Genomic DNA, 26,911 nt, shown 5'->3' with positions numbered 1-26,911 from the left:
GGCCTCAGGGCGAGCGCGCACGCCGAGTGACGCTCGGAGGAGGAAGCGCAGCCCCGTTCCCCTCCCTCGCTGCCCCTGGCCCAGCGGGAGCTCCCCCAGTGCGCCTGTGCGGAGGCCTACTTGATTATGTGTGCCCTCTCCGGGCTCCAGCGTTAGCGGCCGGGTGGAGGTGGGGAGGGAAGAAGACGAGGAGGAGGAGGCGGAGGAGGCGGTGGAGGGGAGGTGGGGGGAGTCAGCAAGGACATGGCTCCTGACTCCTGTGCGGAACGTGAGTGACTGAGCGGCAAAGCCCGAGTGAGCGAGCGGCCGAGCGGCGGGCGGGTGCCTGGGGCGCCGGGAGGGAGAGGGGGCGCGGGTTGCTGTGTGTGTGTGGGGGGCAGCACTAACTGGCTTGCACGTGTTTTTTAATGGTCCCCCCAACTCCCTCTTAGATGGTCTCTAGCGACCGGCCCGTGTCACTGGAGGACGAGGTCTCCCATAGTATGAAGGAGATGATTGGAGGCTGTTGCGTTTGCTCAGACGAGAGAGGCTGGGCCGAGAACCCGCTGGTTTATTGCGACGGGCACGGCTGCAGCGTCGCGGTGCATCAAGGTAAACACCCAACCGCCCGCCTGGCCGAACCCGGCCTGCTTCCAACAGTCACCGCTTCCCCCACCTTGGCTGCAACTGCCAGTTCCCTCTCGCCCCTCCCCCCGCCCCGCCCCGTTCTGCGGCCCGGGGTTGACTCCGAGGGTCTGCGGCGGGGCGCAGGGGGTGTGAATGTGCATGTGGGAGAAAGTGCGTGTGGCCTGGACTGTCATGTGATTCGGCGCTCACTCTCTCAAGTGTCATTTGGCTGCAGGCTGCGCCCGGAGCCGTGGGTCTGGAGACTTTCCGAGGCGGTGTTTGGAGGAGGGGGGCGCGGGGCCTCCGGGGGGCATGTGAGGGGCTGGGTGTGCGCCCCTCGGTCGTGTCATGGTGGCTGTGGGTGGGTTTGGGCACGTGGAGACCCCTCCCCCTTCATGCCCGCTCCCTTCTGCCGCAGTGTGTCACAGGACTTCCTGTGGCAAGGAATCAGGCTCGGAACGCAGCTCTCTGCGCTGGGGCGAGGGAGGGGGAATGGGGGGCAAGGGGTCGCCTTGCCGCTTTAGATTAGGGAGGGAGGCGCCCGCTGCTGCACCCCAAGCTTTCTGGCGGAGACCCTGCTGCTGCGGACTGGGAACTTCCTGCGGAGAAGACGGCGGAAGGTCGCCGCCGCAGTCGTGCTGCTGCAGGAGTGGGTTGGCTGAGCTGCCCTGGGCTGCTGGATGAGGCTGATCAGTGGCCGCTTCAGGCCACTTCCTCAGCTTTAGTGACTGAAGAGAAGAGGAGTTGGTGGTGCTACCAGTGACTTGGGGATCATCTTAGTTTATGTCTGGGTGTTAATAATCGGTGAGTTTTTTTGATTTACAAAAAGCCGAGGACACTAATAAGATACCTTTTTCTGGGCATGGAAGTTTCTGACCTTTTCCATTTGATGTGGTAAGGAGTTGAGGTTGAAACAATCTTGATAATTTTTTGGTGGTTCTTATACTCTTCTTATTATTTACCAATTCGCCCCCTTCCCATTTCTGAATCTGGCATTGAGTGATGGATGTCAGGAGCTCAAGTTCTTTCTTTTTTATAGAATGGGAATCTCAGAACTGGGAAGGGAGACTTCAGAAGTAGTGAATTTAACTTAATCTGAGAATGCAGTTATTCCCGTTTTCTTTTAAAGAAGAGCAAATTTGCACACCTATTTTTTTTTTTTTTAAAGGAGGGTGCAGCTCACAGTGGCCCATGCGGGCATCGAACCAGCAGCCTTGGTGTTACCAGCACCACGCTCTAACCAACTGAGCTAACCCGCCACCCCAAATACACCTATCTTTTTAAAGAACAAAAACTGTGTGTGTCCAAACTACATACTGATTTTAAGGCCTTAGAAAACAAGGTATATGGTATTTCCATTACAGTGTTCGTTGGTATTTGTGGAGGAATTTCTTATGAGTTGGATGAAAAATTATCAAGTTTTGATAAGTAATCCCATCTCAAAATAGAAAATGTTCATTTAAGTTTTAATTTTTTTCTGAAATAAAATATAAGTTTTGGGCACTGATGTTATGTTTCTTGGCAGATGGAATGTTTTTACTCTGACATATTTACAAATTTTAAAAGGGATTAGAAGAAGCTTAGCTTTGGGGGTTTTAAAAATTTGTGCTGATTTTACATTCTTCAATTGCCTTCCAGTATTAGATATTTTCAAGTTTCCTCTGAGGAAGATCATTTGAGGATATCAATTGGATATTAGTGTTTTTAGGTTTTGGGGAAAATTGCGATTTTGGGTTAATTAAATATTAATATAATAACAATTTTTTTTAAACAACTAGACTTATATATGTGATATATACTTAGAACACTTGTTGGAACATTCACATTATATATTTAGAAGTGTGCACTTTACTTTCTTTTTTAAATAATGGCTTTATTGAGATGTAATCCACATAGCATATAATTCACCCGCTTAAAGTGTACAATTCATGGGTTTTTACCACAATCAATTTTCAAACATTTTCATCACCCTAACAAGACCTTGGACCCCATTAACAGTTACTCCATTTCTCCCCAACTCCCCAACCACTCTTTGTCTCTATAGATTTAGCTATTCTGGACATTTTATACAAATGGAAGCATTTCACGCTTACATTTCATTTTTCTTTTCTGCAGTATCTGTTGCTCATTTTGAAAGGTGATTTGGAAATATTTTCCTTAGATTTATCTAAAATGCTTGCTATTTAAATTGCAGGATATAGGCATGAATGAATTAATTTTTGAGTTAGTCTATGTAAAAAAATCTATGTGTTAAATTTTATCCAGTATTTGTCCCATCATAAAAGAACAAATAATTAAAACTTATAATGTTTTTACTTATTTAAATGAAATAAAAGATTGCCATTGTAACATTTTTATTACAATATACAGTTTCAACTAGGTAATATATGTGATAAATATAAATATAAAATGTTCTAATTCTCTACAAAGCAGGTGGTTTACATGAATAGTTTGAGAGGTAATTAGTTGAATAGGGCTTGAACGTGTATTTGATTTTCCATAATTCCTTAATCTTAACATATTTTAAAACGTTTTTACTTCCCAACAGCTTGCTATGGCATTGTTCAAGTACCCACTGGACCATGGTTTTGCAGGAAATGTGAATCTCAGGAGAGAGCAGCCAGAGTGGTAAGGAATGTTTATCAAAAACATTAAATACTTCACTGAGTAGCGTAGGATGCTACACACTCATGTTTCAGTTTGAAGGGTTGCCAGTCTTTTGTTCAAATATTGAATTTGGGTCAAACATTGACTTGCAGTTTTAAACTGATTTTATAAAATCTGAAAAACAAATTGAACTACATAAGTATATGTTGACGGATACTTTGAGCAGATAAAATATAAAGTTGTATTTTGGGCTTTATTAGCCTTACTTACTGGTTTAAAGGTTAAATTGGCCAATCATAGTTAGAATATAATGGCAGTAGGACATAAGGAAGTTAAACTGATAGTCTGGCCAAGTTCTGTTTAATGAATAAGAAAAAAAAAATCACAAGAATTTAATGATTTATATTCTTTTTACTACATCTGCACATATATAGTTTAACTTTGAATGCTCAGTATTTTCAGACATTCAGTCCCTTTGGCAAAGCAACATAAAGATCTTTCTATTTTATTTGACTGGCTACCTTCTTTCTGAACACTTTTGTAAACCTCCTGTAAGAAAGAGGGGAGATATTGTTTATTCTTTGTGGCCAAAAGCATTTTTCCAGTTGAACTTTTGGAACTATCAGAGAGAAATAAATTTAATTTTCATTAATCATATAAAAGCATTACCATCTACAATACGATAGTTCCTTTTTGTGTTGACTAGAGAATTTGACAGAAGGTAGAAGACAAACATTTCAACTTTTCTACATGCATAGTAAAAATAGAATCTTATTTTTGTGTGGGCAATGCCTGAATGAAATTCAGAACAATATTCTGTTGATATATTTTGTTTATGTGTGAGAATGTACTGTAGTAGAATTACAGCTATTTTTCTAGTGTTAGAATAATGGGAATTAGCAAATGGAGGATGAAATCAATTATATAAATTTTAGGACTTGATGAGGTATGTAGAGGTCTACTTTGCTTTTTTCGCCTCTTTGTAGCATGTTATATTTTGGGGTTGATGGATCACCAAGCAAAGGAAGTTCTGCTTTAATTTATTACTAAACACTGACAGTTAAGGTGAGGCTGTTCCAGGGGGTGTCACAATAGATTCAGGGTCAGAGAAAAATTAGAAAGCAGAAAGGTGGGTAATAAGAGAGGGGGGATAAAGATGCTATGAATGGGGAGACTAGAATGCCAGCATTATTTGTCTCAAATGTCACTTGTTGCATGTTTTCCTTTATCACTGAGGGCATGGTCAGCATACCGTGTTTCCCTGAAAATAAGACCTAGCTGGACAGTCAGCTCTAATGGGTCTTTTGGAGCAAAAATTAATATAAGACCCGGTCTTATTTTACTATACTATGACTGGGACTAATATAATATAAAATACCAGGTATGATAATAATGTAATACCGGGTATAATATAATATAATATAACATAACGTAATCCCGGGTCTTATATTATTTTTTGCTCCAAAAGACGCATTAAAGCTGTTTGTTTGGCTAGGTCTTATTTTCGGGGAAACAGGGTATCAAGGTAAATAATGTGGTTATCTTAAAAAGTGTATTGGAGGATGCATTTTATTTCAGGTTTATTTGGTGAGATGTGGGGGCAATTAAAGGTTTTTGAAGAAGAGGCATAACCTCTTCTAAATTACTATAGTATAAATTATAAAAGGTAGGGACCTTTGTAAGACAAAAACTTATTTCAAGCTTAAATAAGCAAAGAAAGAACATTTTATTATAAAGATACAGAAACTAAGAACCCGAACATGGAAATGTATACGTGACTTTAGAAAGGGAATTGAATTAGTCTTAATCTTATTTCTGTTTTTCTCTGTGTCTGCTTCATTCTTTTCCTTTCTGTAGATTTATTCTGTGACTTCAACAATCAATAGCTAACTTTTTTGACTATTTACTGTCAGATTCTGTGCTAAATATTCAATACCCATCATCTCCTTTAATTATTCTATCAAATCAATGAGGTAGACATTCTCTTATTCTCATTTTATGGATAAGGACATCATAGTTTTAAGAGAAATATATATCTAGTTGGAGTCTGAGCTGTGATTAATCTGTCAACTACCATGTTGTATGTTGCGTCCTGTGGTGAAAGATGGCCATACTTCAGCTCCTAATATTTTCTATTTCCTATTTCAAAAGACTAAATCTCAGTCTGAATCTCATGTTCCTTTGGGACAAAACAAAACAAAAAAACCTGGCTTTGCTTGGAAGAGATGCCTCGCTCTGGACCAGTTAGGCATGGCTATAGACAATGGGACTAAATTGTTTAGACACAGTTAGGGTGATCTCTGGATTTCGGATAGCTCACTTCTCAGAGAAGGGGGAATTACTGGCTGGTGATTCCCAGACAGATAATGAAGAATAAAAATCCAGAACAATAAAGTAGCATTTTTAGATAAGTAGTTGGATAGTTTATAGAATGGATTTGAAAGGAGAGGTTAGAAACTGAAAGACTTAGGATGTTATTACTATAAAACTGTGAGTAGAAAGGGAGGGAATAGAAAGGAAGGGAGCATTTTGCAGGTTGACATGACAAATGGATATTGGGTAAAGGAAGGAAGGGAAATAATCAAAGATGATTCTGAGATGTCAAGGTTGATCATCCTGGAAGAGTGATACCATTAATTGAATAATAGTAATAGAGGAAATTTGAAGAGTAAGAAAATTTTTGTTTTGGGCACGTTGGTTTTGATGCTGCTAGGATTTTTCATTGGATATTTAGGATTAAAATAATGGAGTCAAGTTAAAGTTGGAGCTACATAGAAGACTGGAAACCAAATAATATTTTTTCTTAGAAGTGAATATAGAACTATGGTGAATAGTCAAATGTGGGAGAGTAAGAGAACAGGTTACCAAGGATGGATAATGAGCTGTCAGGAGAGGAGAACCTGCAGGTACAGTAGCAACACGGTCAGTTGGTTTTTTAGGAAAGAATAGTTGGTAGTGGCGTTGTTGTCAAGGATGCTGGACTAAGAAAAGGTCTTGAGACACCAATTGTAGTTCCCTGGTTTGGGCAGAACGCTCATTATAGGGCATCAAAGAGAGTAGGTTGTAGGCTTAGATTGAATGTTGCAAAAGTAAAGAAAGAGGAAAATAATAGACAGGCGTTGAGGGCAAGTTTGCTTGTTTTTGTTTTTATTTTATTGATTTATTTATTTTTTAATGGGGAAGGGGAGCAGTACTTTTGGGGAACAGTGTATACTTCCAGGACTTTTTTCCAAGTCAAGTTGTCCTTTCAGTCTTAGTTGTGGAGGGCACAGCTCAGCTCCAGGTCCAGTTGATGTTGCTAGTTGTAGGTGGGCGCAGCCCACCATCCCTTGTGGGAGTCAAACCGGCAACCTTGTGGTTGAGAGGACGCGCTTCAACCAACTGAGCCATTGGGGCGGCAGCTCAGCTAAAGGTGCCGTGTTCAATCTTAGTTGCAGGGGGCGCTGCCTGGACTCGAATTGAACTGGCAACCTTGTGGTTGAGAGCCCACTGGTCCATGTGGGAATCGAACCACCAGCCTTCGGAGTTGGGAGCATGGAGCTTCTAACCACCTGAGCCACCGGGCCAGCCCTGCTTGGTTTTTAAGGGAAGCTCTTTGTAGCTGGGTATTCATTGTTCAGAAAAATCACTTCAGTGGCATTATTCACCTCAAGTGTGAATATGTATTTTTGCTGAAAACGTTTTAGTGGACTATTTACTAATCATTATCATAGTGGTTAGATGTTAAAATACTGATGACTGTTTTTGTATTTAATATGTATTTGTTCTTAATTACCACAGGCTGAAGAGATTTATAGAAATTTTATCTACATAGATAATTTTAATGAGCTACAGAAAGGATATTTTTATATTTTAAGTATTCTACTTTGAAAACATGTTCAGAGTGGATCATGCAAAAAACATACAATGACCAAAAGCCCATTACGAATTTGCATTATTTAGGAATTGTTAAATGAAAGCCTATTCCTTTCCTACAGGGTGAGCTGTAATTTTTTCCTACTGCTCTGCCTGTTTTTATTGCAGTTCTTCCTGGTTTCTTACAGGAGGAACTGCTGGATGGAATCAAAAGTGAGGTTTTAGGGATTGACCTAGGATTGTATTATTTCATTTTTTAATTTTTGCTTAATGAAGATACATAATGCAAACAAATCACTATAAATCTGTAATACCATATAATTGTATACTTAACTGTATCAATTATATTTGTATATAAATTTGTATATAAATGTATATATTTGTATATAATGTAAATATACATTTAATTATCACAGTTTTGAACAATATAGGATGTAAAATGAATACATATATATTCTCCACTCAGAATGAACAAATGTTACTTCATATTTGCTTCAATTCTTCTTTTCTACTTACAAAAAAAAACAAATTAAAAAATTAAGTTATTTTCTGTACTCTTCCTCAGTACTCTGAGTCACCATTATCCTTTTGTGTCCGTTGAGCCCTTCTATAGATATATTTTTCCAGTTTACTGGAATATAAGATATATGAAATATATTCCTCAGTTTATTGGAATTTCTTCACTTTATTGGGATATAAGATATATGAGGAATGTAAGGAAAATGAGGAATAATTGGCGTATAACATTATATTAGTTTAAGGTATACAAGATAATGATGTATATATATATATATTACAAAGTGATTACCACAGTAATTTTAGTTAAGTTCCATCACCTCACATAGTTGCAAAAATTTTTTCTTTTGATGAGAATTTTTTAGATTTACTGCTCTTTTAGCAACTTTCAAATACACAGTATGGCATTGTTAATTATACTTATCATGCAGTACATTACATCCCCAGGAAGTTACCTTTTGACTACCTTCACCCATTTCCCCCAGCCACCACCTGCTGCTTCTGGTAACTCCAGTAGGTTCTCTCTCTGAGTTTGGTTTTTTTAGATTCCACAAATAAGTGAGATCATGTAGCATTTGACTTCCTCTGTCATAATGCCTTCAAGGTCCATTTGTGTTGTGGCAAATGGCAGGATTTCCTTATTTTTTAATGGCTGAATAATATTCCATTTGTGTGTGTGTGTACACACATATACCAACATCTATGTTTTTAGTACTTAATACTACACATTTATATTCATAAACACCATTTAGTATTGTGTTATTTTACAGGAATATACCATACTGTGTATGTATTCTGCACTTATGATATAGCTGTGTTGATAGAGACTGATCTAATTCATTCTTTTTATCTGCTTTTTAGTATTCTGTCGTAGAATGTACCACAATTTATTAAATTCCCTTATTGATTGTCATTTAGGTTTCCAGTTTTTCCCAGTCACAAATAGTGCTCAAATGAACATCCTTATAGATTTAAGGATGGTACTTTAAAAAATACAGTTTAAGAATCTATATTGATAGGCAAGTTTAATTTATATTTATAGTAATGACTGATACATCTTGGCTGATTTTTAAAATTTTGTTTTGTGTTACCTGTTTACCATACTTTCCCCATCTCTCTTTTCCTTCAGTCAGATTATTTCTCTTCTGAAAAAACGTGTACTGATTTGGAGGTTATATGTTCTATTTCTTTTTAGTGTTTGTCCTTAAAATTTTAATGTTCATACTTTATATTTTTCTAAAACTAATTTCTGTATTCCTTTTGAACAAATCCAAGGTTAGGATCCCTTTTATTCCCTCTCTTTCCCTTGCAAAACCTCTGTCACTATGTTCTGTATTTCAATTCCACGTTTTGTTTTTGTTATTAGTTTCAGGTGTACAAAACAATGCAATAGTTAGACATTTCACCCCTCACAAAGTGATAACCCCTCCCCCAATCTATCGCCCCTCTATCATATATATCTATTACAATTCCATTGACTGTACTCCATATCCTGTGATTATATATATATTAAATTATAGTTGACATACAGTATTATTCAGCTTCAAGTGTGCACTGCAGTGGTCAAGCATCTACACCATCCATGAAGCGGTCTCCCTAAAAAGACATGTGCCCATCTGACACCCTACAAAAGCTTTACAACATTATTGATTATATTCCCCAAACTGTCTTTGGTATCCCCGTGGCAATATTGTAGTTACCAAGTTATGCTGTCTTATCCCTTCCCCTTCTCCCTCATCCCCATCCCCCTTCCACTTTATTTTTAATCTTCCAAATTAGTAGTTGTGTGTTTCTTTTTTAATAATCATCTACCATTTAGACTTAACATTACTGACTTTTTTTTGTTCAACTCAGTTTTTTGTTTCCCTTGCTGCTTTATGGGTTGTTTTTATCTTTTTTGAAAAATTTTGGTGCTTTTTTTTTTTTTTTTTTAGGGTCTGTGGTTAGTAAGTTATAAGTAAGCTGTATCAGTCTTTTTATGTCTAAGAATATCATTATTTTGTTTTCTTGTATGCTAGTTTGAATTCTAGGATAATAGTTGTTTTCCTGTAACTAAAGATTTTATTGTAGCTTGTCTTCTGGAGTCTGTTTCTGCGAACAGGAAATCTGTTGACAGTCTGTTTATTCTGCTTGAGAGAGGTGATCTACTTTTTCATTCTGAGGACTCTGTTTTTCTTCCATTTTGGAAAATTTTCTGCCTCTGTGTTTTCAAATATTATCACCTTCCCATTGTATTTTTTTCTCCTGGACCTGTTATTTAGGTGTATGCTTGGGATTCCCATTTTTTCTTCATACCTTTTAATTTCCTTTTCATATTTTCTGCCTTATCTCTGCATTACAGATAATTTCTTTAGCTCTGCCTTCAGATTTATGCTCATTGTTAATCTGTGAATTTCTTTTTCTGTGTGAATCATATGTAGAGTTTCTGTTTTTATTTTTCAATTTGCTTTTTTCCCCATAGTATCTTGCTATTATTGCCTTAAGGATTATATTCTTTCCTTTATTACTTGAACATTTAACACATACGTACTTGAAAACGCCTTAGAGATTTTGGAATTCTTTCATTTGTTTTGTTTGTTAACTCTGGTGGTAGATGTCTTCATATACTTTGTAATTTTTGACTATGAGCTAATCTTCAGGAGTTGTTTTCCTTAAGATTCCTTTTCCTCTAACCTGAGTTTGTGAAAATGTCACTGTGGGGAGCTTTGCATTTGCTCTGCAACTGTTAAGAATTGCCTTTGGCTGCTGGTAACAAAGATCAGATTATAATGGCTTCTACAAATTAGGAATTTATAAATTTACAAATTCTTTTATTCAAGTTCAGAAAGGCATTTTAAAGCTTTTAGGACAGCTCTGTGAAGTCATTAGGGATCAGACTGCTGTACAGACCTTAGCACATGGTTTTTATTTTCAGGGTTGTCCCACAGTCAGATAGCATGGCAACTGGAACTGTAGTCACTGTGACTGCAGAAAGAAGGGAAAAGGGAGGGTTAAAACTGATTCACCTCCCAGCTGAGTTATGTTCTTAAACAAGTTTTCTTAGAAGCCCCACTCGACAATATATGCTTAATTTTACCATCTCTTAATTGTTAGACTGCAAAATACAGGCCCATTGATGAACTGAATAAAACTGGAATTCTCTTAGTAGGCAGGAAGGGGAAAATGAATTTGGGGTTGGTAACCAGCAGATTCTGTCACCATTTGTCCAGTGAGGTTCATTCCTGCAGACCAGTTTTTGTTTGTTTCTTGGCTTGGATTCCTGCCCCCTTTAGTTAATGGGTTTTGAGCCCCACACTCTCTCAGCATTTGCTTGAGTTTCCTGTTTTTCTGCGGTGACTCCTCGTGTCCAAAACAGGCATCTCACTTGAGTGTAGCTTCTCCAGTCTTAGTGGTCCAGGCCGTGTTTTTCTAGGACAGATTTCTCTTTGGTGGTGGGATAGGCCCTTACCAGCTCCAGGCCTTGCAGGGAGCCCAGTTAGAGCTCTTCTGCACTTTTAGGGTCTATGCTGTTGCCATAGTCAACTCCAACCATAGGGTACGCATTAGATTCGATACTGTCAATGATCACCTCAGCTTCAACTGACGTTTGTTTTAGCTTTTAAATGTTTTTTAAAAATGTCTACCACCTGGAGATTTACCTTTATCTACATAATTGCAAATTGTTCTCAGATTTATTTGTCTTTGATCTGCGTGGGAGAAGGCAGTATAGGGTAGCTATAGTTGATTTTTTTTTTTTTTTTAGTATATATGGTATAACTTTTTCCATTTTATTTCTGTATAGCTTTTTAGTCTGTATACTTTAAATAGAGTGGCTTCAAGGTTAAATGTTTGATAACATTTTTTCTTACTGCTAATTTCATATCTAATATTTGTTTTTAAAAAATTCAGTATGGCATCCTAAGTTCCTATAACTTTGAGATTTTGAAAAGTTGACATTTAGTGCTTACTACCATAGATAAAATAGCAAGTAGCCAATTTCCCTTGTCTCTGTTCTTGAATTCCTTTCTTTCTTGTGAGAAAAGCCTAGCACAACTTCGGTGCTTAATACTTGTTTGTATCCTTTTCTAACCTGCCTAAGGTAACTAGTAAGAGAAATGGAAACATCTAGGGAAACTTGATATATTGCCCAGCATATGGTACCTGTTTATTCCATTTTTTTGGTTAAGATTTAATTTTTATGTTTATCAAAGTGATAAATGCATAGTCAAAGTCATGTAGTACCCAAATCTCTCACACACAAAATAGTACTTTGCTGCTTGACTCTTGAACCCTCATTTCATTCCCCAGAGGCAGCCCATTTTTGGAATGGGTAAGCAGCTAGCTATTTTTGACAAATCATTTTTAGATGTTGCCTTTCAGTGTATCACAAATTTTGGTTAAATCAGTAGTGTTAAATAGTAATATTTACATGATTATAACTATTTAAATATTTTGTTAATTTCTGAGCCAAGTGTACTATGATTATTTTTACTATGATTATTTTCTTGTGTTAATTTCTGTTTTTTTCTTTTTGTCCTGGGATTAATAATTGTCTTACATTTTCATTTTCCTTGTGTTCTTTATTTAAGGCTAACTCTTTGTATACCCTCTAATTGCTTCTTCATGTAATCTTCCATTGGTTAATAAAATTAGGTAGTCTGTAAATTCAGTTTTCCTTTTCTTCTCTTTACCTTTTCCTTTCCTTTTCCTCTCCCTCTCAGTCTCTTCACCTTCTCCTCTGTCTTTCCTCTTCCTTCTCCCTCTTCCTCTCCTCCCCACTTCTTTCTTTCCCTCTTTTTCCGCCTCCTCTCCTCTCCCTGTCTTCTTCTCTTTTCCCTATTCTACCTCTTCCTCCTTTTCGACCTTTTCCTCTTCCTTCTTTCTGTTTTAAACCAGTAGACGTTCCTCTGGGTACCACCTCCTTGCTGCCATCTGGGCTGGTTTCTGTCTGTTTAAGCCTGGAGCTTCCCTTCACTGTTGTCTTGGGAGGTTCTTCCTGCTTATTTTGGATTCCCTGTTTTCTAACCCCTTACTCCCCCATTTCTTCATCTTTAGTGGTTTATTTCCTTGTTTTGGTGGGCACATCTTGTAGCAGCTTCGTAGGAAAAGGTGTGTGAGAAGTCAATTTTTTAAAGATTTTGCGTGTTTGATAAAATTGGTAGCTTTACCATCTTGATTGATAGTTTAGCTGAATAGAATTCTTGGTTGGTAATCATTTCCCTTCAGAATTTGAAGATATTTCTCCATTGCTTTTTAGCGTTCAGTGTTTCTGTTAATTCCCATGAAGTTCTGATTTCTAATCCTTTGTATGTGATTGTTCTCTGGATTTAGTATCTTTTCTTTATCTGTTTGTGATGTTTTTCATGGTAGTGTGCATTCCCTCACTCATTGTACTGGGCACACAGTGGCCTTTTGATTTAGTGAATCATGTTGGAGAACCTGAGTTCAGCTAAGATAAATATTTTTTGAATTATTTCTTTGATAATTCCCACAGTTCTGTTGTCATTGTTTGTTTTTTCTGTATGTTTCTTTATCTGGATGCTGGACCTTTTGAACTAATCTTCTGATCTTTTATATTTGTGTTTCTTTTGTTCTACTTTCTTAGGCAGTTCCTTACTTTATCTTTCAACCTTTAACTTAAATTTCTAAATTTCATTACACTTTTAATTTCCAAGGGTTCTGTTTTCTTTTTTCCTTTTGAATTTTTATTGGGGAATATTGAGAAACAGTGTGTTTTTCCAGGGCCCATCAGCTCTAAGTTGTTATCGTTCAATCTAATTGTGGAGGGCGCAGCTCAGCTCCAAGTCCAGAGTCGCCATTTTCAATCTTTAGTTGCAGGGGGCGCAGCCCACTATCCCATGCGGGAATTGAACTGGCAGTCCTGTTGTTCAGAGCTCCCGCTGTAACCAACTGAGCCATCTGGCTGCCCCCCCCCCAAGGGCTCTTTTATGCTCTAAATGCTCATTTTTTATCTTTTGTTGTTTCTTGGATTCAGTATTTTCTCTTAACTATGAGTTTATTAATCAGAGGGTTTTGGTTTTGTTTCAGTTTTCTGAAGTTTTCTTCTGCTCCTGGGACTCGCAGTTCCTTTGTACTGTTTGTTTTGGTCTATGTTATTAAAGACTTGGCTTAAAAATCCGGCTACTCTTAGCCATGAAGATATGAAGCTCCTAATGAGTTGATTGGAAGATCTCTGTGTGGGCAGGGATTGTTGGCTGATTGGCTTCATTATAGGTGATCTAGCTGGGTTCTTTCATTAGGAGACCACCAACTGGTTAATTTATTCAGAAAAAAATCCTCTAGTCATCCATTTGGGACTGACCGACCTGGTTACCAATATTTTTTGATCCAGGTGGCTGCTGTAATTTTACTATTTAGAATTCGATTTTCAGTTAATTCTTTTTTTTTCAGTGTGGTATCCCTTTCCTCAGCTCTGCGTGATGTCCCCAAGTCCAAATTTTCTTGTTTACCCTTTGCGGTTTTTAGGAAGGGGGAGAGACCAGGTATCTGGTAATGTGTAGTAGAGAATGAGCTTGGGAGTGGGTGGTGTTGATTGATTTTCAGATTATACCCAGTCCCTCCTGTTCTTAGCTTCACCTGAACCCATTCCTCCCAGATATATATACCACCACTGTGCATGTGCAAGTCCCCGCCTGCAGTGCCTGGTACCTAAAGTTCCTCCAGTTTCTGATGCTACGTGGTCTTAGACATTGCTTTTGGGCTTGTCTTACTGCAGCAACCTTTTCTGATCTAAGTCATTTACTATTGTCTCCTTTCTAGCTTCCAAAATTGTATAGTTGTTGTCTTCCCTATGTTCTTTTTGTCTTTGTGGCTTTATGCCCTTTTATCTCATTTAGTGGAATTGTAGGAAGGAGAGGATGTAGTTTTTAAGTAGAATTAAGTACCTGTGCTTGTGATATACTCTTCCCATTTCTCCCAGGATCTTGTTTTATCTTTTAGTCTGTCTTTTTCACTTGATTCGCCCCCCCCCCACTCATCTCACAAACGTTTGAATCTTCCCATAGATTCTACTTTCTCTTTACGTTTTTCACCTTTTTGTCTTTTCCCCTTTCACTTCCTGAAAGAATAAAAACTTAGTTGGTATCTCTGCTTTTTCAATTATCTACTATAGTCCAGCCTCTTAGTTGTGCTTAATGATTGAGGTATAACTTAGTTTTCATTTTAAACAATAGCATATGAAATCTACATTTGCTATAACACTCTGATCATGGACACTGTCCATGTTGTCTCTCAGTGACTATTATATAAAGATCCGTGTACAAGAAAGTCTTTTAATAATTTAGCATCAGGAAAATTGTCTCCCTTGCAGATCTGGTATACTTCCTCCTTTTTCATAGCACATTCTGTTTTTCTTTTTGTTCTGGCTACCAGGCAGCCCAGAACCAAATCTGGTCTTTAGTTACATCAGTTTTATTAATCTGATTATTAGTATATTTGTTTCCTCCTCCTCCTCCTGTGGGGTTTAGAACTTCACCTCTTATCTCTGTTTCTCTGCGTGTTGATTTCATTCTCTCATACTACAGACTCTCTACTTCATGAGGCTGGAACCATGACTGCTGGCAGCTCTTGGCTCTCATCTTCCCAGCCCCTTCTACCAGAAGAAGGGGCTCTCTTGAAGAAGCCTGGGAAGGACTCTGATTGACCTGTCTTGGATGATGTACCCACCATCCCTGTGGCTGGAGTGGGGAGGGTACTATGAATGGCAACCCTCACTAGAACTACATAGTTGGAGTCAGGGGTAAGAGAGTTTCCCTAAATCAGGGGGATGTCCCTCATATTGATTTTATGTTCACTTTTCTATTTTTTTATTGTTATAATGCAGGTCCTTTATTTGTAGGCTGCCTCAGATCCTTTTCTGAAAAAATTTTTAGGTATAAATAAATACATAAAATATCACAAAGTCCTATTCATTCACCCTTCATACCATTGCATTTGGCTGTTAAGTCCACCACTCTGGATTTTGTTAACTTCAAATGTCCATGTGTAAAATTTTTCCAATTTTCATTCTACTTGATGTACTTTCAGCATTTAAAACTGTGATCACTCCATCTTTCTTGCAACTCTCTCATGACTTCCGGGAAGCCACTTTCTTTTCTTACCTCTTTAAACATTGCCTCTTGGTTCCTGTTTGGCATCACTTCCCTACTTCTTTAAAATTGGATTTACACGATTGCTTTTCTGGCCTGTTTATTTTACTACCTTACCTGAGGTAAACTTATGCGTGCTATGGATGCCTCTAGGCATCACTATCACCTGAACAGTTATTTTTAGCCTTTACATCTGTATTTGCAATTGCGTTCTGGATATCTATCTAGGTGTCGGCATTTTAAATTGAATCTACTTCTCTAGTCACTGACATAATCTAAGCCCTGTTTTTTGTCTACGTTATTATAAGTTTTAAATTACTTAATTTTTGATAAGGTGATGTATTAATACGGTGCAAAAAAATGTAAAAAGATATACAGTGAAAGTTCTTTCTCTTAAATCTCTTACTTGTCCAGTTTTGCTTCCCAACTTCCCATTGTTGTTTGTTTCTCATTCATTTTCCTAGTTTATGCATGTGCATACTTTATATAACATAGTTTATGCGAGTGCATACTTTATATATATTAGGTTGGTGCAAAAGTAATTGTAGTTTTTGTAATTATTTTTAACCTTTTAGACCACAATTACTTTTGCACCAACCTAGTACATGTACAGACTCTTTTTGTTTTTTTCTTCAACAGGGTAACACATACTTATTCGTACAGTGAACTTCTCCCTTATCGTCTCTCCTTTTCAGGACAGTCTCCCTCTGTTTCAAGATTATCTTTTACAAAGCAAATATGATTGTTGTTTCCCAGTTTCCTATAGTGTTTTTTTCCTTCTGCAAAGAAATAAAATTTTATTTTCTCTAATTGTTTTTTCATTAAAATTAAAAAAAAATTTTCAACAGTTGACATTCAATATTTTATATCATTACAGGTGTACCGCATCATGGTTAGACATTTATGTAATTTATGAAGTGATCCCCTGATAAGTCTAGTACCCACGTGGTACCATACACAGTTATTATAATATTATTGACTATGTTCTCTGTGCTGTACTTTTCATCCCCATGACTGACTATTTTGTAACTTCCAATTTGTACTTCTTAATCCTTTCAGTATTTTCACCCAGTCCCCCAACCCCACTCCCATCTGGCAGCCATCAATCTGTTCTCTGTATCTATGAGTTTGTTTCTGTTTGTTTGTTCGTTCTTTAGATTCCACATGAAAGCGGGATCATATGGTATTTGTTTTTCTCTCTCTGATTTATTTCATTTAGCATAATACCCTCTAGGTTCACCCATGTTATTGCTAATGGTAAGCTTTCATTCTTTTTTTATGGCCAAGTAATAATCCATTGTATATATGTACCACATCTTCTTTATTCCTGTACTGTTTTGTAACTATTGGTGCAGGGAAAATTTTTTTCAGGTCCACAGTATTTTCACTAAAAGTGTTGTATTTCACCCTTAAACATTTAATTTTTGAATAGGGTATGGCTGAGTAACCCCTCCCGCCGCCCCCAGCACTATAAAAAAATCTAGTTCTGTAGTTATTCAGTAGCGTCAGAAATTTATGGTAGTATACTCTAGAGCCAAATAGGAATTACAGCTGCCCTAATGTCATGTAAACTCATCTTTTTCCATCTATCAGTCCCTATCCCTTCTATTTTCACTTTCCACACTCCATCTTCTGCATAGCTGTGAACAGACTAATAACCCCAAAAGATTTCTACATACTATTCTCCAGAGATGATTCTCTTAAGTGCTATGCTGTCCTTTAGATTATAGTTTGAGCAAGTAACTAGAAGTGTTAAGACATATGTATATATGAATATCTTCATCTTGATGTTATTTAAGAATAGGAGGAAAATGAAAATAGCATCGATGTGGTGAGATTAAGTGTGTCATCAGTTATAAGGACACTGTTCTTCATGTTTGGATCTTTCTTGAGGTTTATTAGTTTTTGCCATTGTATGTATATGTTTTAACCCCCTTGTTCTTACGTTGTTCCCTTTTTCTTTAAAGTTAAGATGGAGATATTTAGATGAGCTGTATCTCTGTTCAGAAAGTTTTATTTTACTTAGACTTTCCAGAAGATTTTTGTTTTAATCTTCTTTGGCAACACATGAATAATATTTATGGATGTTTGACTGCTTTTGGTAACTGATTTTTTGGGAAGTGCTGAGTTTTCTCTCCCAAGAAAATTCATCCTTTGGTCTTCTTTGATGTGTGGATGATAGATGTCAAAGTATGTTTCTTTTGTCATTTGTACAAATAACCATATAAAGCTATAAAAGGAATAATATTTTATTCTTATCCAAAGTCTCCTAATTTCTTTGGACCAACCTGTGCATTTTAAATTACTCCTTTGTGTGTGTGTAGGATTTTCTTATTTTTGTCAGGTATATGATTCAAAGAAAAAAGGGTATATACACCTGATTCAAAGAAAAAAGGGTATATACCCAGTATATGGACAATTAAAACAAAAAATAAAGTGAATATCCACATACTTACCAAGCTTAATATATAGATCATTGTTCATACCTTGTTGTGCCGCTTTTTGATTGCATTCCACTCTTTCCCTGAAGGAAACACGTTCGTGAATTCTATATTAATTGTTCTTGGTTCTTTTCAGTTTTATTTCTAAACATTGTGTAGTTGTGGCTGTTTTTAACTTCATGTAAATGGAATAATACTCTTGATTTCTTTTGATTCACAGTATATTTTTGAGATTGATCTATTTAATGCATGTAGCCGTAGTTGATTCATTTTCATTGTTGAATAATATTTCAGCATGATAGGTACACCACTATCCAGTCTACTGTTCCTGGACATGTAGATTTTTGTCAGTGTTTTGCAAATTTGAACAATCACTATTGTGAATATTCTTGTACATATGCAAGAATATCTCTAGCTCACTACTCTTGAAACTGCTGGGTATGCTCCAAAATGAATCATAAAGTCAATTTAGTGGGGAGCAACCAGCATTAAAAAATGAAATGGAACAGGAAAAATTCAGTTTTTTCACTATCCTGTGTATGTCTACAGGATTGCAATATAAGACATTTTTTTAGAGTGGTTCATGGTCAAAAGTTTGAGAGACACAATTCTAGGGTATATACTTAGAAGTGGAGTTGCTGGGTTGTCAGGAAGGCCAGTCTATTTTCAGAAGTGGTTATTTCACTTCACTTTCCCACCAGTGAATGGCTACTTTGTTCTACATCCTTACCTGGTGCCTAATATCTAATATGTCAATCTTTTTAACTTTAGTCATTTTGGTAGTTGTGTGGGCGTATGTCATTGTGATTTTTACTTTGTAATTCTCTGATTACTGATGATGGTGAGCTCCTTTTTGTATATTTATAGGCCATTTGGATTTTCTCATTTGTGAGTTGGAGATGGCTTCTCTATGTTAGTGGTTTAATTTTTTTATTCGTTTAATGAAAAGTTCTTAATTTCAATGTCAAAATATTCAGGTTTTTTTTTTCTTTTGTGGTTAGTGCTTTTTGTGACCTGTTAAAGAAATCTTTTCCTAACTTGAGGTCATGAAATTATTCTCATATATAATCTTCTAAAATAATTTTTTTCCTCCTTTTTACATTTAGCTCTATAACCAATCCATCTGGATTTGATTTTGTGATTGGCATAAAATAGGAAAAACATATATTTATTTTATACATATTATATATTTATTTCATAAATATTATGTTAATTTGTAATATATGTTGCATGTTATATTAAATAGAAACATCCAGTTGTTTTAACACCATTCTTTCCTGCTGTACAGTGGCACTATGTCATAAATCAGCAGTTCATACATGTGTGGATTTGTTTCTGGATGTTCTGTTCTTGATTTGTCTTACCTTTGTGCCAGTACCACAGTTTTCAAATTACTCCTGCTTATGAGTCTGGACATGAAATATCAGATAAAATTAGTCCTTTACTCTTCTCTTTCTCTCTCTTTTTTTAGTATCTTGCCTATTGCTCTTTGCATTTGATAACCATTTAGTATTATATTCTATAAAAAATCCTTTTAGTGATTTGATTGGCTTTGCATTGATTCTGTAAATCAATTTGAGACTTTTTTGCAGTTTGTCTTTCCATCTATGCACATCATAATCTGCAAGTATTAGGTTTTCTTTTGAAAAAGAAACAAAATTTACCTTTTTAACCTTTTTTGAGTATGCAATCCAGTGGCATTAAGTACATTCATAATGATGTATAACCATCACCATTATCTATATCCAGAACTTAAAAAAATTATTTAAAAAAATATAGTTGACATGCAATATTATATTAGTTTCAGGTGTGCAACATAGTGATTAGACATTTATATACCTTATGAAGTGATCACCCTAATAAGTCTAGTAACTAACACCATGCAGTTATTACAGCACTGTTGACTGTATTTCCTATGCTGTACTTTCCATCCCCATGACTAATTTTATCACTGGCAGTTTGTGCTTAATCCCCTTCACTTTTTGTTCATCTTCCCACCATTTACCTTCGTCTGGCAACCATCAGTTTGTTCTCCATATCTATGAGTTTGTTTTTGTTTTGCTTATTTACTTTGTTTTTAGATTCTACATATAAGTGAAATCATATGGTATTTGTCTTTCTGTGTCTGACTTACTTCACTTAGCATAGTAGCCTCTACGTCCCTCCATGGTGTTGCAAATTACAATATTTCATTTATTTTTATGGCTGAGTAAGATTCCATTGTATATACCTATGTACCACATCTTACTTATCCATTCGTTTGTTGATGGACGTCTAGGTTGGCTCTATATCCTGGCTATTGTAAATAATGTTGCAGTGAATATAGGGATGCATGTGTCTTTTCGAATTAAGTGGTTTCAGTTTCTTTGGATAAGTACTCAGAGGTGGAATTTCTGGGTAATATGATAATTCTATTTTTTATTTTTTTGAGGAATCCTCAAATTATTTTTCATAGTGTCTGCAGCAAGCAGTTTGCAAACCCACTAACAGTGCATAAGGGTTCCTTTTTTTCCACAGCCTTGCCAACACTTAGCCTTTGTTGTCTTTTTTGTGGTTTTGATGTGCATTTGTCTGATGATTAGTGACGATGAGCATCTTTTATGTATCTATTGGCCATCTGTATTTCCTCTTTGGAGAAATGTCTGTTCAGTTCCTCTACCCATTTTTTAATCAGATAGTTTTTTTAATTTAATTTTTTATTGGGGAATATTGGAGAACAGTGTTTTTCCAGGCCCCATCAGCTCCAAGTCCGGTTGCCGTTTTCAGTCTAGTTGTGGGGGGCACAGCCCACCATCCCATGCAGGAATTGAACCAGCAACCTTGTTGTTAAGAGCTCGCGCTCTAACCATCTTGCCAACCCTCCAGCAACTCAGTGGCAGCTCGTCTGCAATCTAGTTGCAGAGGGCGCAGCTCACTGGCCCATGTGGGAATCGAACCGTCAACCCTGTTGTTAAGAGCTTCTGCTCTAAGCAACTGAGCAATCCGTCCGCCCCAATCAGGTAGTTTTTTGATGTTGAGTTGTATGAATTCTTTATATAGTTTAGATATTAATCCCTTATTGGATATATTATACAGAATTTTTTCATCATCCCAAACTCTGTACCTGTTAAATAATAACTCCCCATTCCACCCTCTCCCCAACTGACTGATTCTTTTTTTAAATAGAATTTATTGGGTTAACATTGGTTAGTTACATAAGTTTCATGTGTACAATTCTGTAATACATCACCTGTATATTGCATTGTGTGCTCACCGCCCAAAGTCTAGTCTCCTTCCATCTTTACTCTCTTCATTCTCCGCCCCATACTTCCTACGTTCTATCTTTATGAATTAGTCTACTATAGATACCTGATATAAATGGGATCATATAATATGTCTTTTGTATCTAGCTTATTTCATTTAGTTTAATGTTCATTCATATTGTAGGTGTGTTTAAATTTTACTGCCTTTTTATGGCTGATATACTACATTTTGTTTATCCATTCATCTGTTGATGGACACTTGGGTTGTTTCTCCCTTTTGACTATTGTGAATAATGCTGCTATGAACATTAGTGTACAAATATCTTTTTGAGTCCCTCTTCAGTTTTTTGGGTATATATTTAGAGTGGAATTGCTGGATCATATGGTTATTCTGTGTTCAACTTTGAAGAGTGGCCAAAATGTTTTTCACAGAGGCGGCACTATTTTCCATTCCTACCAGCAGTGCATGAGGATTTCAATGTCTCCACGTGTTCTCCAGCTCTTCTTTTTTATGATTATAGCCATGCCAGTGTTGTGAAGTGGTATTTCTTGTGGTTTTGATTTGTATTTTTGTAATGATTAGTGATGCTGAGCATCTTTTCATGTGCTTTTTGGCCATTTGTAAATCGTCTGGAGAAATGCCTTTTCAGTCATTTCCCTATTTTGTAATTGGGTTGTCTTTTTGTTGTTGAATTGTTAAGAGTTCTTTACCTAGTTCTGGATTTGAACTCTTACTAAATAATGATTTGCAAATATTTTCTTGTATTCTGTAGGTTGTTTTTTCACTCTCAAATGCAGAAAGTTTTAATTTTTATGAAGTTTGGTTTATCTACTTTTGGTTTTTGTTGACTGTGCTTTTGGTGTCATAGTAAAAAAATCATTGCCAACTCCAGGGTCACAAAGACTTTCTCTACTTTGTAAAGTGTTTTTTAAGTTTTAGCCCTTAGGTTTAGGTCCTTGAGTTATGTTTAGGTCCTTGAGTTATGTTTAGGTCCTTATGTTTAGCTCCATTTTGAGTTAATTTTTGTATATGGTGTAAGTAAGGTAAAGGTCCAACTTCATTGTTTTGCTTTTGAATATCCAACTTTCGCAGAACCACTTGTTGAAAAAAGGGTCCTTTCTCTATTGATTTTTTTTTTCTGGAGCTTTTTTCCCCATCATATATATATATATATATTTAAGATTTTTAAAAAAATTTTATTGGGGAAGGGGTATACGACTTTATTGGGGGAACAGTGTACTTTCAGGACTTTTTTCCAAGTCAAGTTGTTGTCCTTTCAATCTTAGTGGTGGAGGGTGCCATTCAGCTTCAAGTTGTTGTACTTTCAGTCTTAGTTGTGGAGGGCGCAGCTCAGCTCCAGGTCCAGCTGCCGTTGCTAGTTGTAGGGGGCGCAGCCCACCATCCCTTGCGGGAGTTGAGGAATCGAACCAGTAACCTTGTGGTTGAGAGCCCACTGGCCCATGTGGGAATCGAACTGACAGCCTTTGGAGTTAGGAGCACGGAGCTTTAACAGCCTGAGCCACTGGGCCGGCCCTCTATTGATTAGTTAACTCTTTTTGTCAAAAATCCTTTGACCATATATACAAGGATTTATTTCTGCACTCTCCATTCTTTTGCATCACTCTCCATGATTGTCTTTATGCCAGTTACCACACAATTTTGATTACTGTAGCTATTTAGTAGGTTTTGAAATCAGGAAGTGTGAGTCCTCCAACTTTGTTCTTAGTTTTCAAGATTGTTTTGGTTATTCAGGGTCCCTTGAGATACCACATGAATTTTAGGAGATTAGTGGACATTTGGTCCTGTCCAAAATGTCCATGGAGATATTTGGTCTTGTCCAAAGTATCCATGAGCATATTTGGTCCATGGCAAAGTCCCTGATATTTTGGTCCTGTCAAAAACATTCACACTTAGAAAACGTCCCTGGGTTCAAATAGCTGATATACTTTTGGTTTACAGATTAATTCATAAAAAACACTTTATTGTCATGTTTTATTGGTCCAATAATTGTGTTGTAGTTGTATTGCCAATAATAACCCTTCGTTCCTCAGTAACCTAGCTGGTAATGGCACATATGGTTAGGTAGATGGCTCGGCCTGGGCCAAATATCTCCATGGATGTCTTGGTTTAGGCCTGACAATGAAGGACTTTTTTGGTGAAGACCAAATTATGTCGGTGGATGTTTTGGTCAGGACCAAATGTCCTGCAAGGATTTTAGGAATGCATTTTTCTATTTCTGTATAAAATGTGATTTTTGGTAGGGATTGCATTGAATCTGTAGATCACTTTGTATAGTAGTGATATCTTAACAGCATGTTTTCCAATCCATGAACACAGATGTCTTCACGTTTATTTGTGTTGTTTATAATTCTTTTCAGCAGCATTTTGTAGTTTTCAGTGTACAAGTTCTTTGCTTCCTTGGATAAGCTTATTCCTAAGTTTTTCTAATTTGATGCTATTGTAAATGCAATTATTTTCTTAATTTTCTTTTTGGATTATTCATTTACAATTATTTTTAAATTAAGTCTTTTGAGTCAAATCTAGAGTCACATGTAGGTGTAAGAAATAACACAAAGAGATCTTGCATACCATTTATCTAATTTCCCCAATGCTAACATCTTGAAAAACTATCGGACAATATCACCATCAGGATATTGAAATTGATGCAGAATAATTCCATCACGACCAGGATCCTTCATGGTGTTCAGGATGCTCAGTCGCTCGTAACCACTGATGTCTTCTTCAGTCCGTAATGATGTTATTTCAAGGTCGTTAGATAAATAGAGTCACAGAACATACAACTTTTTGGGATTGATTTTTTTTCACTCAACATAATTCTCTGGAGATTCATCTAGGTTGTTGAATGTGTCAGTGGTTTGTTCCTTTTTACTGCTTAGTATTCTGTGTTGTGGGTATACCACAGTTTAACCATTCATCTACTGAAAGTTATCTCAGATACTTCCACTTAGGGGTTATAAAGCTGTTATAAGCGTTTATGTACAGATTTTTGTGTGAACATAGGTCTTCATTTCTCTGAAACGAATGTCTAGCTGTATAATTGCTGAGTTGTATGAGTGGCTGCATGTTTAGTTTTTTTTTTTTTTTAAATTACCATAGTGTTTTCCAGAGTGACTACCATTTTACATTTCCACCAGAAATCTGTGAGCAATCCAGTTTTTAAGCATTCTTGCCAACATGTGGCATTGTAACTATTCTTTTTAGTTAGTAATTTTGATAGCTGTGCACTGATACCTTGTGTGGTTTTAATTTACATTTAAAACCAAATGGCCAATTATGTGCTTATTTACTCTCTATATATCCTCTTTTGGTCAACTGTCCATTCATGACTTTTGTCTATTTTCTAATTTCTTTGCTTGCCCATCCATCCATCTATCCATCCATCCAACCATCCATCTCTCCATCTGTCTCTATCTAACATAATAGGAGATTTAGCCAGCTGGACTCCGTTTATTTTAGTTGATTCCAGTTTTGTTGGTAACATTCAAAGCATCATAGTCAGGAGTCAGTGGAACATGCCCTCTTCTCTCCATCAGGCCTGGGATGGAGAAGGAAGCCTCAGTCCTTGCTGCCCTCACTGCCCCTTCCCCTTTCTCCTCCCTTGGCCTTCTGGTGCTTCAGTGGTTCCTTTATTTATGTCACTTTTTTCCTAAACGTGATTTTTCCATCATTTGATTAGTTTTTTTTTTTAAGTAAAGCTCAACAGTTCTTATAGACTAGATATGAGTACTTTGTCCAATATGTGATTTACTATTATTTTCTCCCACGTTGGAACTTGTGTTTTTATCCTCATAATGGGCTTTTTTATGTAGTTTCTAATTTTGTTGAAGTCCAATTTACTAATTGTTACCCTTTTATGGATCATGCCTTTGTTTTAAAATCTAATTACTCTATCTAACCCTAAATTCCCCCAAATTTTTTGTTTTCCTTTAAAAGTTTCATGCTTTACATTTAAATTTGTGATCCATTTTAAGATAATTTTTATATAAGGTGTGAGACTCAGGTTGAAGGTTTTTTATTTTTATTTTTAAATTTTTTTGCCCATGGATGTGTAGATGCTCCAATGCCATTTGTTGAAAAATTGCTCTTGCACTTTTGTACAGCTGGGCGTCTTTGTTTGAGTATATATCTGGGTTTTCTGTTCTGTTCCATTTATCTATGTGTCTATCTCTCTGGCAGTATGACACTGTCTTAATTACTATAGCTATATACCATGTTTCCCCCAAAATAACACCTACCCAGACCATCAGCTCTAATGCGTCTTTTGGAGCAAAAATTAATATAAGACCCAGTCTTATTTTAATATGATCAGGTATAATATAATATAATATAATATAATATAATATAATATAATATAATACTGGGTCTTATATAAGACCGGGTATAATGTAATATAATATACTATATAATATAATACTGGGTCTTATATAATATGATATGATATGCTATAATATAATACCAGGTCTTATGTTAATTTTTGCTCCAAAAGATGCATTACTGCTGATGGTCTGGCTAGGTTTTATTTTCAGGGAAACACGGTAATAACTCTTGAAATTAAGTAGATGATTCATTCTACTTTATTCTTTTTCAAAATCATTTTGGTTATCTAGTTCCTTTGTGTTATTGGTTTTAAAAAATATTTATATTTTAGAATAACCTGTCTGTATCCAGAACTCTTACTAGAATTTTGATAGGTATTCATTTGGAATACTTATCAGTTTGTGGAGAATTGACTTCTTTACTATGTTGAGCCTTCTAATCCATGAACATGCTATGTGCTTCCATTTATGTAGATCTTTTTAAATTTCTTTTGTCATTTTTGCGTAGTTTCCAGCATACAAGTTCTGTACATGTTTTGTGGACTTAGACCTAAGTATTTAATTTTTGGGGAAGCAATTTTTGTGTATTTCTCTTTTTCTAATAATTTTTTAATTTTTCAGTTACAGTTGACATACAGTGAGTATTGTATGTTTAATTTTGGTGCCCACATATTTATTGGTAGTACAGGTAACCCCTGTATAACATGGCACTTCTATAACATGAGTTGGGGAAAACCCTCGTACAACATGGCATCCTAGAACACAATTTCACTCTAACACGGTTTGAGAATTAGCGAAATCCCTGAACAACATGGAGCGTAATGAGAGCTTTGAAGAGCATAAATATCTTATTCAAAATTAGGGAAATCCCTGAACAACATGGAACGTAAAAAGCTTTTAAGAGCATAAGATACCTCATTTGAAATTTTTCATTCGAGCGTGGATGTCGTATCAGATTTGACTGCAGAATTTCCTGAATGAAGATCTTTCCACTGAAAGAAGCACAAAGTTTAAGAGAACTTCACAAGTGCTTAGTACCATATAACGATCTCTCAGCTAAAAGCAAGCAATCTAAAATAATCTAAAATAACAGATTGTTTGCAAAAAGTACACGTTAGAAGTCAAGATAATGCTGAACAAAGTTCAGAGGATGAAGATATGTCAAAAAGAAAACGCCCTCAGTTAATGGTGCTTAGTAGTGATGACGAAGAAAACATTG

At 36.5% G+C, this 26,911-nt stretch overlaps 1 protein-coding gene across 16 annotated transcripts in view; it reads left to right on the top strand.

Annotated features, from left to right (window-relative positions):
- Positions 1-26,911, top strand: part of MLLT10 (MLLT10 histone lysine methyltransferase DOT1L cofactor) — a 192,477-nt gene continuing 165,566 nt past the window's right edge. For 6 of the 16 annotated variants that reach the window (XM_081050355.1, XM_081050354.1, XM_081050360.1 and 3 more), the window contains exons 1-3: positions 16-268; positions 432-591; positions 3,155-3,234. In XM_081050355.1, the coding sequence (XP_080906481.1) occupies positions 432-591; positions 3,155-3,234 (240 nt within the window). In that variant the 5' untranslated portion in view covers positions 16-268. Of the gene's footprint in view, positions 295-431; positions 592-1,312; positions 1,411-3,154; positions 3,235-15,239; positions 15,323-26,911 lie in introns of those variants that run through there. The other 10 variants (XM_081050361.1, XM_081050353.1, XM_081050357.1 and 7 more) reach the window with 8 other exon arrangements.

The sequence above is a fragment of the Rhinolophus hipposideros genome (genome assembly GCF_964194185.1).
Source record: "Rhinolophus hipposideros genome assembly, chromosome: 1".
NCBI lineage: Eukaryota > Metazoa > Chordata > Mammalia > Chiroptera > Rhinolophidae > Rhinolophus > Rhinolophus hipposideros.
This window is presented reverse-complemented; position numbering and strand designations above follow the sequence as displayed.